At 48.9% G+C, this 18,621-nt stretch overlaps 1 protein-coding gene across 4 annotated transcripts in view; it reads left to right on the top strand.

Annotated features, from left to right (window-relative positions):
- Window positions 1–12,272: 12,272 nt before the first annotated feature.
- The window catches only part of ARHGEF7 (Rho guanine nucleotide exchange factor 7), a gene marked incomplete at both ends in the record, with an annotated part of 125,557 nt that continues 119,208 nt past the window's right edge, over window positions 12,273–18,621 (top strand). For all 4 annotated transcript variants that reach the window (XM_084276397.1, XM_084276396.1, XM_084276398.1 and 1 more), the window contains one exon: window positions 12,273–12,437. In XM_084276397.1, the coding sequence (XP_084132523.1) occupies window positions 12,273–12,437 (165 nt within the window). The remainder of the gene's footprint in view (window positions 12,438–18,621) is intronic.

The following is an 18,621-nucleotide window of genomic DNA, read 5'->3' as shown; positions in this document are numbered from 1 at the left end:
ATTATTTCAAAGTTTGTTTGCTCAGTTTTTTCAGAGTTTGCCTTTTGGAAGAGGAAGCTAAACTATATCCAGCTTTGCAGTCCTGCAGACATGCTGCCCCGTCCTTTTTCTTTCACGCCTCATTAGGTTATTTTGCTGTAAATTATATATATGTATATTTCAGATAGACCTATGCCATTGAATAAACACCCCCCTAACATGTACTTTAAAATAAAACAAATAGTCTGTCGTGTACTTTGCAAATTAAAAGGTACAATCAGAGTCTTAAATAAAAATGTCTTGGGCTCAAATTTTGATCTTTTTCTGGTATGGAATAGTAGCTGTTCCTGAAATAGTCCTGCTGTGTGAGGGGTAAAGTCTTTCTCCATGTAAATAAGACTATCCAGCTCTGTCATCCCATATTTAATTATGTTTCATTACTACTACAGAAGATCTGCTCTTACAGTTGTTCAGACAAAGATCTCAGTGTGTTTATCAGGGCTGAATAAAAATTGTGGAGGCACTCTAGCTACTGAAGCAATACTTTAGCCAAATGCATGATGGACTGTTTTAAATAAGTATACATGGTGTTGGACTACTTGATTCAGAATTCTCACCAGTTGGAGTCTTCAAAGGCTTAAGCCTTTGAAGAAACACAGATACTAGTTGAAAGAGCATAGATAAAGATGTCAAGTAATTGCAAAATTCATTACTTTATTGTTTTCATTACTTATTTTTTATGCATACAACATTTTTAACTCTGGTCCAAACACTGTATTGCATTTGTTAAATGATTATTTTGTTGCAACTTCTGTGTGAAGACCAACCTTTATTTACATCAATACTCAAAATCCAGAGAGATTCGGAACAATTTTCCACGGACATGAATTATTTCTTCATGCATTAACATTAAGAGGAGGGAGTGAGGGAGGAAAACCCCTATAAAGTTCCCCTTGGAGGTCTCTCCATTGACTTTTAATTTGGGAAAACTGAAACCAGTATTCAACAGTGAGGTAAGAAGCCTGGAAAACACAGAGTCTTCTTGCCCCTGTGTTTCTCTCGTGATTTTGTGCTTCCTCTGCACCCAGTGAAGCCTCTGGATCCAGCCTGTACAGGGCACGACAGCGCAGTATGGTGGTGTGCGGTCTGAAGCGTCTCCCCAGAAAGCTGCTAAGCACAGATTCAGAGGCTTGCTGCCTTACTAGAGCTGGTCAACAGTCCAGGTCCCCTTGGAATAGCAGAAAGACCTTGGATTATGTCTCTGCCTTTTCGTTTGCCATTTCACAATGTTATGATTGACAGGAAACCACCTTTACTCTCGAAATATTTTGTGTCTGTATGGAAAGGATTCGAAAAACTAACTTTTTAGGTTCATTTGAGCAACTAGAGTGCAGTGGTTCAGGCGTGACAGTGGCTGACTGCGTTCTTCTCCTGGCTGGTGTAGGAAACAACTCAAGCTCCAAGGTAATTTCTGAACAGCTTTAATGTGAAGAACAACAGGGGAGCCCATTTGTGAAAGATCGTCTTTCCAGTGGCACAACCTCATCTGTGCCGTATTGGTTGAGTTGCCTGAGCTTGAAATCAAAGGTGGAGTAGCCCCAGTGACAGGCTGTGTCCTCTACTTGTGCTCACTCCACACAGATTTCCACAACCAGCTGCTGAGCCTGGGAAACTACATCCAGGAATATAAGGTGTTACTTTGGAAATATTGTTCAGCTCTAAGTTTATTCTCACCCACAGAAGTTGGGGCAGAAGTTGCCACAGCTGAAATTTGTCTGCAGCAATGATGGCTTTTGAATACAAGATAAGATGAGGTTTCATACTTTATGTTTAAAGCACTGCTTTTCCTTTGTTTTGTACTGAAATTTAAGATAGATGCAGAGTGGGATTTTTTTTATTTGGTCACTCCTTTGTCATGTAAAACTCCTCATTACTTTGTAAGAACTTGCTTGAGCATGAACTTTGGAGTTTGACTTCTACATCAACTGATTAAATAATTTTCCTTTCAAGAAGTGCTTGACCAGTAGACAGATGTATATGCTGGAATTTAATGATGTTAAACTAATTGTTACTGGTCTGGCCAGTCCTGTGAGTTTGAATGGGACAAAATGAAATTAAAACAATATGGGTCTGAATCACAAGAGCTACACTCAATTTCAGCTTCTCTTTTTTCTGTTTTACCACCACTCTAACTTTTTTCTTTTTTATTTTAGGGTTTGTCTCATTTCCTGTTTATATTTGGAAGATTAAATAGCTAGATGGAGTTATTTTGGTGGTGCTGTTTCTTCCCAGTGGCATTCAGTCGTGACATTCAATCCACAGCAGCACAGCCAAGCAGCATTTGAAGATCTCCATGTACATTAGTTATGTCAGACATCAAAGCTGGAGGCTCATGCTTAGGTCTGACCCCACCCATATTATTAAATTTAAAGCTGATGTCAATACTGCTGTGAGTTATGCATCAAATATGAATTGGTTAGAAAACATTTCTGAATGTTAAACTACCTCAGATTGCCTCAATTGGTGCGATTAGCTGCTGAATGTAATTTGCATGTTGAGCAGTGGAAAAATTCTTCCTCGTACTAACAAGGATACATTAAACAATGTCTCTACCCCCATTTCCTTCCCTTAATGTCTTTTGCTTCTCAAGTTATTGTTTAATACACTTCCTAATCCTAAATTAGTGCAGGTAGTACTGATTTAGTACTCTTTGTCATTGATGTAGCGATTGCACATGTGCTTTTCTGACCGACATATGTGGCAAGAAGCTTTTCATTTCTGAACTGAACAATTATAGACTTGTTTTGCTGTTCAACTGAATATGCAAATAATTATGAGGAAAATAGGCAGTGCTCCCAGAAAAGCCTCTGGTTTCCAAGTCCACTCCAATTAGTAAAGAAGGAAGCTTTCTTATTCAGCTTTTATAATGGTCTGTTTCACTGATCAGATAGAGATTATTAATAGAGCTGGGACTGAACTCTCACCAGATTGAAAAGTAACTAGGTAAAGAGAGTCAATCCATTATAACAATTACTGATTAATGTAAGACAGGCTTATAAATATCACCACATCGAGTCATTACATGCAGCATGCATGTAGAGATCTGCAGTGCTTTTAAGGTGCTCTAGGCAATCCAAGGTGAACACTGAAAACTCATTTTGCTTAATTTAAAAAGAGATTTTTATCTTACCTATTGTCCCGGTTTTGGCAGGGATAAGAGTTAATTTTCTTCCTAGCAGCGGGTATACTGACACATTTTGGGTTTAAGATGAGAATGCTGCTGAAAACACTGATGGTTTGGTTGTTGACAGGCAATATTTACACCAAGTCAAGGACTTTTCAGCTTCTCACACCACCCCTCTGCCAACGAGAAGGCTTGAGGGTGCACAAGAAACTGGGGAGGGGACACATGGTCAGGACAGGTGGCCCCAACTGGCCAAAGGGATATTACGTACCACACGATGATATATTCAGCATATATCTTGGGAGAAGCTGGCCAGGGGTTTAGACTGCGACTTGGGAAGTAGCTGGGCATCAGTGGTCTGCAGGTAGTGAGCAACTGTGGTGTGCATCACTTGTCTTGCATCTTTTTCTATTACTATTATTGTTGTTATTAGTAACCTTATTATTATTAGTAGTAATCATATTATTATTATTATGAATATTATTGTTATCTCCCTTTTCTGTCCTGTTAAAACCTTTATCTCAACCCACAACTTTCCCCTTGATTCTCTCCCCCATCCCACAGAGGGGAGCAGTGAGCAAACAGCTGCCTTTAGGTGTCTGCTGGGTTAAACCATGACACTTGGGCAATGTCTTTCCTTTCTGTAGCTATATGTGACAAGCAGCTGGAATAGACCTTCTTGAAACTGGATGAAAGATGCAGAAGCACTGACTGCAGGGCTGCCTTTCAGAGTATACTTTACATGCATACAGAAACTCTCCACTGGGAGCACAGCAAATACGGACAAAGGAGACAAAAATTTCAGACAGGGCTCCTTAACAATGTTTTATAATCCAGTCCCTGTGTTTCAAAGCAGGAATATCCCATTACTCTGTTGGAAACACGAGGTTGAACAAAGCCATTGAGTAATGAAATCCTGGCGCTCTCCTCACAAGGTGTGTTTTCACAGGGGGTAATACCTTCAGTGGGATTACGCCTGAAACACCAGGAGAATATGGTGCACAAGGGCAGACCTTACAGGTGGTTTGATTGCTGAATGATGATGTCACCTGATCTTGGGAATTCTAGGAAATCCAGGATGTCAGTGACTCTCTTGTTTCTCTTTTCTGATGAGCTGGGGTGTGACTGTGTGTGTGCACCCTGGCTTTTATCAAGTTGTAGGTCTTCAGGATTCAAGGCTTCTGGAAGACCTCATTTGGTAAAGCTGCTTGTCAAGTGACTACAAATTTATCAGAGTGTACATTGTCATTTTATTTGGCCAAAATGGAAAGCACTGAAAGCAATAACCCCTGCAAACAGGACTATGAAAGCCAAGGAAAAATATGTAAGATTGGGGTTCTTAATCACTGGGACCTTTAAAGAAAGAAAGGCAGGCGGGCAGAACTGAAAAACCGTCACCTAACCTGGCTCTGCTGTGTGGCTGCAGTTTTCATCAGTACAAAGGAGAGCAGACAGAGGTGCCTGGAGATTGGGCATTGAAACACAGGATTTTGGCTGCCGCTTGCATCCTCTGCATGTGTCCTGTCTGACAGGGCAGGCAGCACCTTCCCCAGCCAGCCTTCTGCCCTGCTCTTGGTACCCAGCACCAGTGCAGGCCCTTCAGTCTGGACAGGGTAAGCCTTCAGCAGGGCTTGTGCTGGAAAAGTGTCTTTAATACTTGGTTTCTTTCAAAAGGAGCACTAGGAGAACATCTTACTGCTGGCTGAGAGCATCAGAAACAGATCTGAAGTGAACTGGTGATGAGGCAGAGGTCAACGACCTAAATGGATATCATATAAATATGGGATCATGAGGGCTGGAAGGGTGCAGCTGCTAACTGTAAGGCAGATGGTGACATTTATTGACCGTAACATTTATTGACCGTAACATTTATTGACAGATCATTAAAAGGCTTCCATCGCCTTGGCACTTCAATTATCTACTGCACAGGAAACAGACCTAGTCAACAAATCCCACTGTAGAACTAAAAATAAGGGCTCCAGCAGCTCATGTGGTCTGCTGCAAAAATAGTCCGGAGAGCACCTGAAAGCCTGATGGAGCCGGCGGAGGTTGCACGGAGCCTTGCTGCATGCCCAGCTGGGCTCTGGCCAGGTGCCAAGGGGACCGAGTTCCCTCCCCTGGGCATGCCCTGCTGCCATTACTGTGCAGTTCAACCCCTGCACCCAAAACACGGCAAGGGGACCCAGCAGTTGATAACATTTGCTGTGTCACGGGGAGACGGTGATTTCCTTTGGTAGTTTTCCCACATGTAGCCACTACGTCGACCACACGTACAACAGTGAGTTAAGAATCCTCTTGCAAACCTCACCAACTAACCAACCCCACCAAATTACCTGCTCGGTCCTCTTCCTCTTTACCTGAGCGAAGTGTGGAAATGTTATCATAAACATGCTGATGGGAGAGATGTATGTTTTGTTGCTCCTGCTCAATGCACTGACCAAGAGCCTGCAGCACCTCCCTGTTCTCCTCCCCTCTCCCACAGACTCACAGATTTGTGGGGGTTGGAACAGACCTCTGGAGATCATCTAGTCCAACCCCCTTGCCAGAGCAGGATCACCTAGAGTAGGCTGCACAGGACAGCATCCAGACAGGTCCTGAGTATCTCCAGAGAAGGAGACCCCCACAGCCTCTCTGGGCAGCCTGTCCCAGTGCTCTGTCACCCTCACAGTAAAGAAGTTTGTTCTCATATGGAGATGGAAATTCCTGTGTTCCAGACTATGCTCATCCCATGTGTTTCCCTTCCATCCTCCTGTACTTCAGAAAACTGTCTGTCTTCTGCCAAGGACTTTGGAGTAAAGTGGAGGACAGGCTATACACAAGAGCAGCAGGGCGCTACTTCACTCTGGTAACGGCTGCATGTTTAAAAAGCAAACTTTTATAGGAGTGAAAAATATGAATAGAAAAGGACTCTATGAAATACGTCTCCACGGGTCACTACATGTAGCCTCCAACCTAACAAGCCCGTATCTCAGAGAAGAGGATTTTCTTCCACTAACCTAGTTTACTAAGCGAGTTTTCTGCGTGGCAATGAACGAGTGTCATTAGCATTCACTCTGAGTGAGAGAACGGCTTTGACTGTGGTTCTGCTTATTTGACTTCTCTCACTAAACCTTATCCATCATGATGAATGCTTGGCCCACTTTGATTCTGGTAGGCATAACGTGAAGTCTGCTGAGGAATGGAGCCTGGGCGAAGTCCAGTCCCCGCTGCCACACTCAAGTCTTATAATCACGTTAACTCACTCATTACGCTCCCCTTAAAAACCAGTTGGGTTATTTTCCCCACTATTTCTTATCAGAATTAAAGATTTTTCTGGGTAGAAGACTCGAATATCTTTTTTTCCCCTGGTTTTCAGCATAAATTGCTACATATATATCAATTTGTTCTTGTGCTAGCATTGTCTCTAAGCTTAAATAGCTTCTTGCCTGCCTGTCTGTGGTATTCACTCACCGATGTATTTATAGACAGTCCTCCTGTCCCCTTTCTCAGGCTTTGTTTCACCAGGGCAAACAAGCTGAGCTCCCATAAGATCTCTGTCAAGTCTTCTAATGACTCTGTGTCGGTCTGATTTAATTTTTCTGGAACATGAGTGTCCAGGTCTCTGTGCTATACTCCAAGTGAGGCTTTACTGATGACTCTTTAACACTCTTCCCTACCTTTCCTCTGCCCCAAATTTCTCATCAGATACATCCTAGAATATAATTTGCCCTTTTTATGTTCAGTCATGTCTGTAATTGGACCAAAAGTTTCAGAGCTTGCTGCTTAAAAACTGTCACTGCTTCGTCACCTTCAAGGGGGCTGTGACAGCTTCCACCAGCTGGGGATCTGCAGCCGATACTTGAGTTTGCAGGACACAGCTTTCTCTGTGCCTGGCCCGAATCGGTGGAGCTCTGTGCCAACTCCCCTCCCCCAAGACCTTCCCCAGGGAACCACCGATTTGCTTCTGCCCGGCTTGCAATGTTGGAAAAGCTCTGACTCCATCTCATCCTAACAAAATACAGTGCAAAAATTTGGCAAATACCATTGATTTGGTGTGTGTGTGTGTTAAAAAATATCTGAAAATCTCAGCTTTTTGTGTGTGTGTGTTTAAATTCAAAACATTTTCAGTCATTTTAGCTATTTTGATTTCTGGCCATTCAATTTTTGTCCCTCATTTGTTTCTCAGTCCTCATTAAGTGTGAGTAAGACTTTCCAAGTGACAATTAAAATAGATTTTATATTTTTTTTCCGTGGAGACAGCCTACGTGCGACTGCACTGCTGCCCATTGTCCTTCTTCATTTCTTCCTTTCTCAGCTCCCTATCCTTCATCTTCTATCATCTGTGATTTAGACTAAGCCCTTCACGGCAAGGACCATCGCTTTATATTCATCTCTGCCTAGAGCAGAGATGCTTATTATTGGTTTCTGAAAGTATAAAGGATGTCGTGGATCAATGCCATTATCCTGAGCTGCACTTAAAAGACAAAGGCAGCGTAGCTGTTGAATTGATGCTCTCGGGAGCACGGAAGCAGAGCTACATTTTGGGCCATCGCAAGACTCGCCAGAGGACTCTGTGGGTATTTCCATTTAGAGATCACAGCCAGGGTAAAAGCTACAGCAGCACTGATGACAGCAAGAAAACTCACAACACAGAGAACTGTCTCGGTTGCCCGGTCAAATGAAGCAGATGTTTCGACTGCTGAGACTGAGATCTCCAAGGATCTGGCAGCAGCCAGGACGCTGAGCTCAATCAGAGCACGGTGTCAATAGGCTGCATTGATTTAAAATAAAGACATGGTGACAGTATTTCTGCTTTTGAATAGACCCCAAAGGCAGTTGCTCAGGAAGTAGTGGAGCGAGTGGGCCAGAGGCCCGAGAGATATGAAATCATAGGCCAGTGGAAATGAATGAGTCAAGCTCTGGGGCATCTCTCTCCCAGCTAAAAGCCATTTGCAGCATCCCTGCTTTCCCCCTGCAGCCCCCATGACAGCAAGAGGTTTAGAAGCACCTTTTCCTTTGTTCATTAAGTTTGTTTGGGGTGCTTTATTCTTCCTTTTTTTGGGACTGACTCAGGCATTTCTGCGTACTGCACACTGTGAACTCTGTCCTCCGGCCCCAAGTCTGATGCTGCTGCAGCCCTTGGGCAAACACCCACCCCGAGAGTCCCACGTTTGTGTTTCTGCATCAGCACTCGAGCTGCACTCTGTGTGGTACTTGTTTATTTGTGCTTGATTGATGGGCTTCTCAGGACTGGGAATTTTGCATCTGCCTATCAAAATACTCCCCAACTTGGAAGATAATGAAATAATTTGTTCTCGGTTGTGCTTGTGTGTTCTTTTCTCCTCCACTGTCACCTGCTCCAGTGCCCCGCAGCTCATGGACCTGCCTTCCCGAGTTCACCAGCACCATCTCTGGCATATAGATTTTAACTGACACCTTAAGCTGACAGGTAGTCAATCAACAGCAAAGAGAGCTGGCGATGTCGAGCTTGTGATAGCTGGTTTCAGTAACTGCAGAAGACTAGCTCCCCTACAAATCTCAAGATACTTCTGAAAGGTAGGTTTAATTAGACGTGGAAATGCAGTTCAGAGTTTAATACAGAAGTGCTGCTTTGCTGGGGTTAGGTTTTTACTCAGAGGGACATAAACCTCCCTAGGCTGAAACTAGAGAGATAATTACAAATAGGACAGGGATCCCAGCACAGCGATTGATCCAGCATGACCCCTATATACATAATTACAGACTGCCACGGCAATTTCTGTTCAAGCCGGACCAATATTTAATTAGTCTCCTCCCCCTTGAAATCCTGACCTTGGTTAGGCACCGGGAAAGCAGAGAGTCAAGTGGCTGGCCAAAGCATCTCCTGACTGCTCTGGGGGCAGGCAGATGAGGTACCAACAGCTGAAAACAAGAAATGACAAACAGGAGTCCAAAACGAAGCAGCAGCTTTTGCAGCCTCCTTATTCCTTTCTCACTTGCTCTCCCTCCTCTATAAACCTTGTTGCTCAGGTTAAAAGACTAAGTAAGACCTGCAGAAGTATCATAGAACCACAGAATCATAGGGGTTGGAAGGGACCTCAAGAGATCATATTGCTTAGATAGGTGTCCAGACGGGTCTTGAATATCTCCAGAGATGGAGACTCCACACCCCCCTGGGCAGCCTGTCCCAGGGCTCTGTCACCCTCACTGTGAAAAAGTTCTTCTGCATGTTGGTGCGGAACTTCCTGTGCTCCAACTTGAGGCCATTGCCCCTTGTCCTGTCCCCACAGACCACTGAAAAGGGGCTGCCCATTTCCCCCTGCATCCCATACTTAAGATTTATAAACATTAATAAGGTCCCCCCTTTGTCTTCTTTTCTCAAGGCTGAACAGTCCCAGCTCACTCAGCCTTTCCTCACAGGGGAGATGCATTTCCGTAATTCCACTTAATGGAGAAGATAATCTTCACTGGTAACTTTTTGGCCAAATTGACAACTGGTAATTTTTTTATTGTTGCTTTGTCTTTCAACCACTTTCTAATCCATGGCAGAAATCTACCTTCTCCCTCATGCCTACCTGGTTTCCTCACAGGAAGATGACAAAGGCGTGGGAAAGGCCATCTTAAATTGTCTTAATCTTTATTTACGGAAAACAATACACCGTTTAATCTTCTAATCTCTGCCAAAGCTGGCTGCTGGATTTCCTTCTCTCTTCTTCAAAACAAACCCCAACCCCAACCCTACAACAGTCCAGGTATTATTAAACTGGAAACCAAATCACAGAATCACAGAATCTTGGGGTTGGAAGGGACCTCCAGAGATCATCGGGTCCAACCCCCCTGCCAAAGCAGGTTCCCTAGGACAGGTCACACAGGGAGGCGTCCAGATGGGTCTTGAATATCTTCAGAGAAGGAGACTCCACAACCCCCCTGGGCAGCCTGTCCCAGGGCTCTGTCACCCTTACTGTGAAAATCAAAATATAAACATCTCTTTGCTTGCGTGAAGAGATTTAAGAGCTGCAAGATACCTGACCCTACATAAGTGCTCCCTATCTATCCTTTACGAGAGTCAGTACCAAAACAACATTTTCAGTTTTGCATATATTTAACAAGTTTTGCAGAAAGAGGTAGTTAAAATCATGCCTCCTGGTGCCTTCAGAAAAAGTTCAGGTTGCTCAAACATTATCACAGTGGCTGCTTGAAGTAATACCATCAATTTCTGATTTAGAAGCAAAAGTGGAACCAAAGTCGGGAGAGAAGAGAATCAGAACAGCTTTAATTGTGCAACAAAGATGACAGAGTGAGGATTGGCAATAATGACATGTTCCATTGCTTGCATTACTTCAAAACTCCCAGCGCAGCGTGGGTCCCACTCGCTGGATGGTGTGGATGCCAAACAGCCGTCTGAACATTCGGGACAGGGGCACGCAAGAGGAAAGGATAAAACAAGGGAGCGGTGAGGAGAGCTTGGGCTGTCTGCAGAAAATACCTTGTAAGGAGAAGTCCAACGAGGAAGGGAGCCAGGGAGAGCCTGCCATGGTCCTACATCTTTTGGGCACTGTCACTTTTTTCCCCCTCTAACGATTTGGAAATGGTTCCCCAGCTGTGGCAAGTGTCTCTCACAGGTCTCCAGGTGGGACAGCCACATGGCTTTCCAAAAGCGATCTGTGTCTGCATTCTCCATAGGGCCCTGGCTATCAGGTGGGGAGCCTTTGCTCAAAGTACAAGTTACGAGTTTACAAGTTACGAGTCAAAATACGAGTTTTGACAGATTGATGGCAGAGTTTTGAATGATTGATGCAAACAAATTTGGGTAGAGGTACCACACCTCAGGCGTCCGGAGTTTAAGAAGATCTGTTGCTATTATGGATTAGGAGAAGACTGCAGGTTGGGGTTACATTATCTGGGCTGAAATCCAAAGGCACTGCTTACTTTCTGAGATGCACGTGGGCTGGCCCACAGACTAGGAGGGGACACTGGACCAGGAGAAGTCAGCAGGGATGCTGCTCTGGTGATGCAGACATGGTGAGCCAGGCTGGCAGCATGGCTCTCCGGTTCGAGAGACGAGCTCCGCGCTGGCTGCCACCCCTCTAAGGCTGCCGTGAAGGCGGCACTGCCCCTCCAGAGCCTGCGGCGGGGTGCGAGGGGAAAGGGGGAGAGCGCGGCAGCCTCACCTCTCCCTACCAGGCGATGGCGGCAGAGGGGCCGGGGGGAGCCCACGGCCGGTCTTAGCAAGGGAATACCGACCGCCCGCGGGGTCCTGCCCAAGCAGTGTCTGGAGGAACGGGCTTCGGCCGGAATAAAGCGCGTAGGGCAGCGTTCCCTCTTCCTACTTCAGCCCAGCCCTCGCAGCCCTTCCGCTCACCGGGGCTTCCCGAGGAGCGCGGCAGGCCGCGGGGCAGGCGGCCGGCGGGAGAAGCCCGCGGCGGCACATGGCGAGCTGCCGGGCGCGGAGCACGCCGAGGCGAGCCGGGCGGGCGGCCGCCGGGCCGGGGCTCCTTTGGCGGGGCTGCTTCTGCAAGGACACGCGGAAAAACCGCGCTAACGGGATCGGTCGGGCCGAGAAGCGGCTGCCCGCGCTCCCAGGGGCGGGCGGTACGCGGTCAGTCGCCCCGAGCCTAGCGCTACAGGCCCGTGGGGGGGGGCGGCGGCGCTGCCCGAGGAGGCGATGAGGGGCCGGGGGCGCCGGTAACTTCCGCCACCCCCCCCCGCCCCGAGGAGGTCACCGGTGACCGGCGTCTCCTTCCCCGCTGCGCGCCCGCGGAGGCGCTGTCCGCCCGCTAGGGGGCAGCCGCCGCCCGCCCCTCCGGGTGCGGGTCCCCGCGGAGCGCTGCGTAGCGGTGCGCGGCTCTCCGCGGGTGCTGCGCTGCCCCCGCGCGGCGGGGCCGCCCGCCGCCGCTGCCGGTGATGTCATGGGGCGGCGGCGGCGGCGGCGGCGGCGGTGGCGGGAGGAGGGGGTGAAAGGGGGGGGGGGCGGGGAGGAGGCGGCACTGCAGCTGCATGTGTCTGTAGCGGCGGCGGCGGCGGGGCCGGGGCGTCGTCATCTGCATTCACATGGGGGCGGCGCCGGCCTCCGCCTGAAGCCCCCGCCCGGGGAGACACAAAACCCACGCGAGGCGCGGGGTGCCGCGACCCCCGCCCCGCCGCCGCCGCCATGAATTCGGCGGAGCAGACCGTTACGTGGCTGATCGCCCTGGGCGTGCTGGAGTCGCCCAAAAAGACCATCTCCGACCCCGAGGGCTTCCTCCAGTCCTCCCTGAAGGACGGGGTGGTGCTCTGCCGCCTGCTCGACCGCCTGCTCCCGGGCACCATAGACAAAGTAAGTGCCCGGTGCGCCCCCACCTCTTTCCCCCCTTCCCCCGCCTCCCCCTTTCTCTCCGGCCGCCCCCCCCCTCCCGCCGCCCTTTGTGCAGCCGGGCCCGCCGCCCCGGACCCGGCCTCGCCCGCCGCCGGGCCCCCCGCACCGCCTGCGCGGGAAGGAATGGGGGGGGTCTCCCCCGGACCCCAGTGTGTGTGTGTGAAAGGCGCGGTGGGACGCGGAGGGAGGGGGTCACCCCCTTCGGGGCCCCCCCCCGGTGCGGGGGCCGGGGCGAGAGCGGGGAGCGGCAGCGGGCAGAGCCTGGCCGAAGAGGGCTTTCCCCTTTCGGGGCCACGGGTCTGCGAGGGGTTCACACACAAAAAATGTGCTCCGCGCTCTCCACATGGAAGTCCTGGATGTGCTTGGGAAGAAGCACTGTGGGGTGGGTGGGGGTTTTTTTTTGGGGGGGGGACGGTTTTGGGGTGGGGGGGGTGGTGCGTGTTATGGACCTTTTGTGGCGTGCCAGGAGCTGGCCGCAAAGTTGTCTACGCAACTGCTGGAACAGTCGGTGCCTCACCTCACTTGGGAGGTGCGTCAGCTCATCCCCTCCAGCCTCTGAAGGACATCTTCCTCTTTGATGCTTGGCTTTCCTGAAGGCTGGTCTAGCGTTACGTGGGTCTTTTTGCTTGGAAGCCGGGGGGGGGGTGGGGGCGGGAGTGTGTGTGGGGAGCAATCCCATTCTTTTTTGGGTTGAAAAACCACGTTACAGCTCTGTTCTGCCTTGCGTTTGAGGAGAATGCACTCTGTCGGGTGACTTCCATGCGTTAAGGTACGGCGTGTCCACAGTTCCCACTGTAGCTCAGCTGGAGGGAAGGGGTTTTGTTCTCGACACCCTGCCTCAAGACTTGGGATGGGGCCCTTGTCTCACCTGGTGCTCAGTGACGGAGCAGATGTCGCGACCCGCCTGTTGGCAAAACTTTCTTTGTGAGGCAGCGTGAGGTGGTGAAGAGATCAATGAAGGTCGTCTGCCATGCTGATAGGAGAGCTCCTTGCTTGAAAGTAACACCCTATTTTGCCCCTTTTGCAGCTGGCAGAACACCCCACGCCTTGGAGCCCGCTGACAATGGGCTTTTGTTACCTTTTGTGGCTCTTTTTCAAGTAGTCCGCTGACCCACAAAGTAGAGAACCAGTGCTTTGAGCTGGATAGGGCACTGGATTGGGATTTCTCCTTTCAGCTCTTTAGTTTGCCACCAACTGGGATTGCTACTGGTTTGTGTTGTACTGTAGTGTGGAAGTCCTGGCCCTGGCATGGAGTCCTGCTCTGATGGATGGAGTAGGTCATTCCTGCCCCCCTAAATTCACGAGCAAATTCGGATGCTGCGTGGGGACACTGAAGCCTATGGTGCCATGGACAGACAGGTGATGGAAGTGATGAAAGCAGGGATGGTGTGTTGGCAGTGGTGCAAGTGTGGGTGACTCAGGGTCCACCATGGTGGCTCTTGGGAACTTGCTGGGACAGCTGAAGCCACAGCCGCTGCTTTTAGCTTTCTTCACCACTGTTCTCCCAAAAGTGTCTGTCTGTATGAGAGAGCCAAAGAGGATAATGTGCTCTCACTCTCTAGACAGTGTGTGGCCTTTTGGCCATGTTATGCGAGGTGCAAGGTGCTGTTCAGTATGCTGGGATGTAAGCTGTGGCTCTGAAGCCGATAGATGTCTTGCTTCATTCTCCAGGGGGAGGTTTGTGACATGGGGCTGAGGGCAGGGACTCCCTCAGCGTGGGGATCCCCTGTCTGGCCACTCACCAGCTCTGGCAGGGTCTGCTTGTGCCTCCTTGTCCCCAGGATCTGTTGCCTGGTGGCACCAAGTCTGAGGAGGGTCTTGGCATCCCATCCCACCACATTGCTCCAGCCTCTTGAGATCTTGGACTTTGGGTTCTGAGCTTTGAGGCAGAAAAGGTCTTTCCCCTTGTGCAGATGTCAAGCCAAGTAAAACGGGGTTCTGAACTCAATTTGGGAAACGATGTCTACTGAACAATGAAGTAAGTGAAGAAGCAAGACGGAAAGAAGTGTTAGAGCAGCGTTTCCCCCTGAGTGTGCTTTTCTGTGTATGGTATAACCAGGAGCATCTCAGTTACCAGGAACAAGAGGCTCCCTTTTCACGTCAGAAGAGTGAATACCTCTGATGTTCGGGCAGGGGGTCCCTTCATGGCACCCACACCCAGAGGGGTGTTTGTAGATGAGTACAGCTCCTCTCAGCCTAGCCCCCCTCCCAGCCTGGCCTGCAAGGAGCTGCTGGAGGACTCCTTGTGGACCCTGTGGTGGGGAGGTGTGGGGTCTGTAGCAGGTGATGTGCAGGCTGCCACGGCAGCTGGAGGGGGAGGAAAACTGTCCAGCACCTCACTCGATGTGGGGCGAGCTGCAGAGCACATCCAACCTCCCCGAGCTCACCCCACATCTAGCAGGATGCTGGGACTGGCAGCAGCTGGAGGTCCCTGCCAACCTAGTGCGTCTCGTCCGGCTTTGGCTTAGTGGAGAAACAGCACTTTGCAATTGTTTTTTAAATTTAATTTTTTGTTTTGGTGCTTTTTTTGTGAGGAGAGCTGTGCTTATTTTTTGTGGGCATTTTGTGTGGTGCTCTCCAATTCACAGACGTGCCCGAGAGACTCATGAACTCGTTTTCCCATCCAGCTTTTTGAATATTCTTTTTCTACAGACTCAGAGTGTATACCACTTACTTCTTTCATGCCCATTATAAGTCTGAGCTGTTTCCACAATACCCTGTTTTTCTGTCTCATTTTTGTTTGTTGGGGGTTTTTTTCCTAACAAAAGCAAACAAAATTTACACCCTTCCCCTTATTTTTGTCAATGTTTTTTTTTTGCTACTATCGTTCATTTACATTGTATGTTTTTATACCGAGTGCATTTTAAATTCAAGCCCTTTTATTCCTCACATGTCCTGAAAGCCTCCGGTTCAAACTGGACAGTTTTGAAGTCTGAAAGATGCAAAGCTTGTCCCACAGATGCAGACTGTTTCAGTTCTTAAAAATCATTTGAGATCATAACTTTCTATAAATATCTGACATTAGCAGACACTTTGAAGACTCACAGAGCTCATTTTTTTTCCTGTGAATACAAAGTAGTAACTAAACCCAAAGAGAACGTAAAAAAATATGAAAATTATAAATAAGGAATGTTTATTGGTTGTTTCTTAAGTTATTTTCTAGAAAAGGCTATACATACATTTATTTTGTTCAAGAACTGTTTAGAAGGAGGATTTTATTTGTATGGGAATGTTAGAATATAGTTTTTGGCATTTTGTGCCTTTTTTTTTTTCCCCGTGGGTACCCTGAGAGTAATTAGTGGAAGGTTTTTAATAAATAAAGGTTGTGTGACCATAAAAGGAATCAAGCACTTGAAGGTCAAAGAACAGATTTGTCTGAAGTCGATAAAACAAATTAGTGGGTTTCAAGGCAGGTTAGGAAGTTCTTCCTTTAGATTGCTGTGACTTCTGTGCCGTCCTTGCACGGAACAGCCTTCAGAGCTGCTGGGCAGGAAGTTTTGGCAACATTTGTTTACATTACAGTCATCTTCCATCTTGAACGACAGCAAAGGACAGATGCTAAATTCACCAGATTCCAAAAAAATCTGGGTGAAGATACTTTGGGAAGTAAGTGTTACAGATGGGTTCTCTTATTTTTGGGCTCCCATTTAATGTCAGTATGATTCCTCTGCGTTTTGAGAGGGAAGGTGACAGGGTAAAACAAAACAGTTGGGTTAGGCAGCCTGGTGGTACTGCTCAATAACCTTATCATGGACATGGGAAAGGGACAAAAGGGAGAGCAGTTACTTGAAAACAACAAAGCAAAAACCCAAACCCAACAAAAAAATCATGACCCAAACCAAACCCAGCCATGTCTTAGTGTTTTTTTAAAGCGTGGACATCTGTACTGAGCAGGCTGGTCAGTTGATCTGCCCTAAAGGATGGGGGATTGACGAATTCTAGGTGTTTGAATGAAAAGACGCGGTTTCAAGTTACAGGATTTCAACCCAGCGCTGTAAAATAGAGTTCCTTCGGTGGCAGGGGAGAGAGAGGATCCCGGTGGAAGCACCGCAGCGCGGTTGTCTGCCGCCGTAGATGCTTTCCCTCACGGAGATCATTTTCCGAACAGATTCCTCCATTGCAGGCCAGTTTGACCCACTTTCGACGTTGTAAACAGAGATCAAAAACTGGAGCGGGAATTTTCCTTGTCATATGAGGCTTCGCGCTCCATTAAGTTTTGTGTGTACTTTCATTTTTGGTCAGCTGTTCGACAGAAAGCATCATTTTCAGGACAGATTCGTTCTGTTCAGGGAAAATAGGGAAGACACATCAGGGGATGCGATGCAGCGGCCATTTGGCACTTTGTGGTCTGTTTCTCCCCCTTCCCCTCCCCGTTCCCCTGTTAGGGGCTCCTTGGAGAGGATGAGAGCAGCTGGCTCAGCGCTTTGAAGGCAGGGGAGGGGGAAGCGTGCTGGGTCTCGCACGTCTTGCCTCCCCCCTCCCCCCCCCGCATCCTCCCCCCCCCCACGGCTCCGTCGAACAGACTGTCCCCAGCCGTCGCACCGAGCGTAGGATTAAACAACCCAGAAGCTGCTCTGCGGTGCGTGGGAGGCCGATCCAAAACACAGCCGCTTCCTCCCGCTGCTCCCGCATCTCCCGAGGCGCGAGAGGAGCGGTGCGAGGCCAACCCCGGGAAGATGAATCCATCTCTGTCTCTTGCTGGCTGAGACTTGGTGGGAAGAGAATCTCGTCCTCCGTGCGGAGGGGTGGGCATTGGCGTTGAGGTTCATTTGGTTATTATTTGGGATGGCATCAGGGCTGACAGGACTGAAGGCTGGGGTGCATTAGTATCCTTCTCTGTTTAATGATGGAGGTCTGTGGCTAGCTGAGGTGTCCTGAACTGTGGTTTTGTGACTCACAAGGCAAACGAATCGCTGCGTGTGAGCGCAAGCACTGAAAAAGGGTCAGGGTCCCCAAAAGGAGTGTTCAGGCTGCCATGCGTGGCGGCCGTATCGCCAGCCTTGTCCCCGCAATGAGAGTGTGTGCCTACAGCTCTGGCAAAGGGAGATTTATCTTCCCTTGTCTCTGGTTTCACACGGAGGTATGAGGGCCAACTATTCCTGTCACGTTGTGACAAGGTGTGCCCTAAATGTGGGCGTTGCAAAGGGAGAAGAAAGGAAGGGTGTTGGGGAGCCGGAGGTCATGGCAAGTGGTAATTTTTGTAGCCTGGTAACCTTTGCAGAGGGTGCAGTGCTGGCTGCAAACTGACTGTGGAGCCCTGGCAGAGCTCAGGATCTGTGGAGAGCATCCCACCAGCGGTGCAGAGGTTGCTCCTCAGGTAGAAGCTGCCAGGCCCCCAGCGATCTGAATCTGGGAGATTCTTTTGGCAGGATGGCTCTACCCCCGCTGAGGCTACCGGGGTCTGCCTGGCTGAACCAAAGGACTGTCCTGTCTTTGCTGACGGAAATCCATCAGGAAGGTAGTGCAGACGCTGGTATTACAACAGCAGCAGCAGAAGGTCATCGTAGGACTATACCTAGGAGGCAGGAAGCAAAATCTGCATTTTAATGTGCATATGCTCATTCTCTCTCTCCCTCCACCCCCCCTTCCCAGCAACAGTCCTCACGTAGAGCCTCCCAGGGAGATTATTGTGCTTCTGGCAAGAGTAATCCGCGCTGGGCAGCTGTGCCTGCTGTGGCTGCATGCTTTGGGGGTGCTGGCGTGCCTGCGGGTGCTTTTGCCCCGGGGTGGAAGCACTGCAAAGTCCAGCCGAGCTCCAGGGGAAAGTTATCCCAAGCAAAGTTGTTAGGAGTGCCTTTTTCCCCAATACATGTTTTTCTCCTGAGTGTTACCCTGAACTTCCCATGGGATTCTTTGGTCCGGTTATGGACTTGGCCACGTTGTCATTTGCCATGTTACTCTGAACGCCGTGTGAGAGCTGGGGTGCACGGGTGCACGGAAGGAGAATGCCGGTGAGCGCCCGTGCTTTTCCCTTCTGTGCACTGGCTCTGCAGTCCTGGTGACTGGGATGTTCATCCAGAGAAAAAACACAGTCTGCCTGCGTGCTCTGAGGAAGCAGAGGGCTTGTATCTCTGTGTTTGCTGTCCTTTTCCTTGAAAATTAGACCCTGTTAATGCATGAGGGTCTGCACTGAATTAAATAAGGA

The sequence above is a fragment of the Gallinula chloropus genome (genome assembly GCF_964237585.1).
Source record: "Gallinula chloropus genome assembly, chromosome: 1".
Lineage (NCBI taxonomy): Eukaryota > Metazoa > Chordata > Aves > Gruiformes > Rallidae > Gallinula > Gallinula chloropus.
Note: the sequence above shows the minus strand (reverse complement) of the source record. Positions and strands in the feature narration are given on the sequence as shown.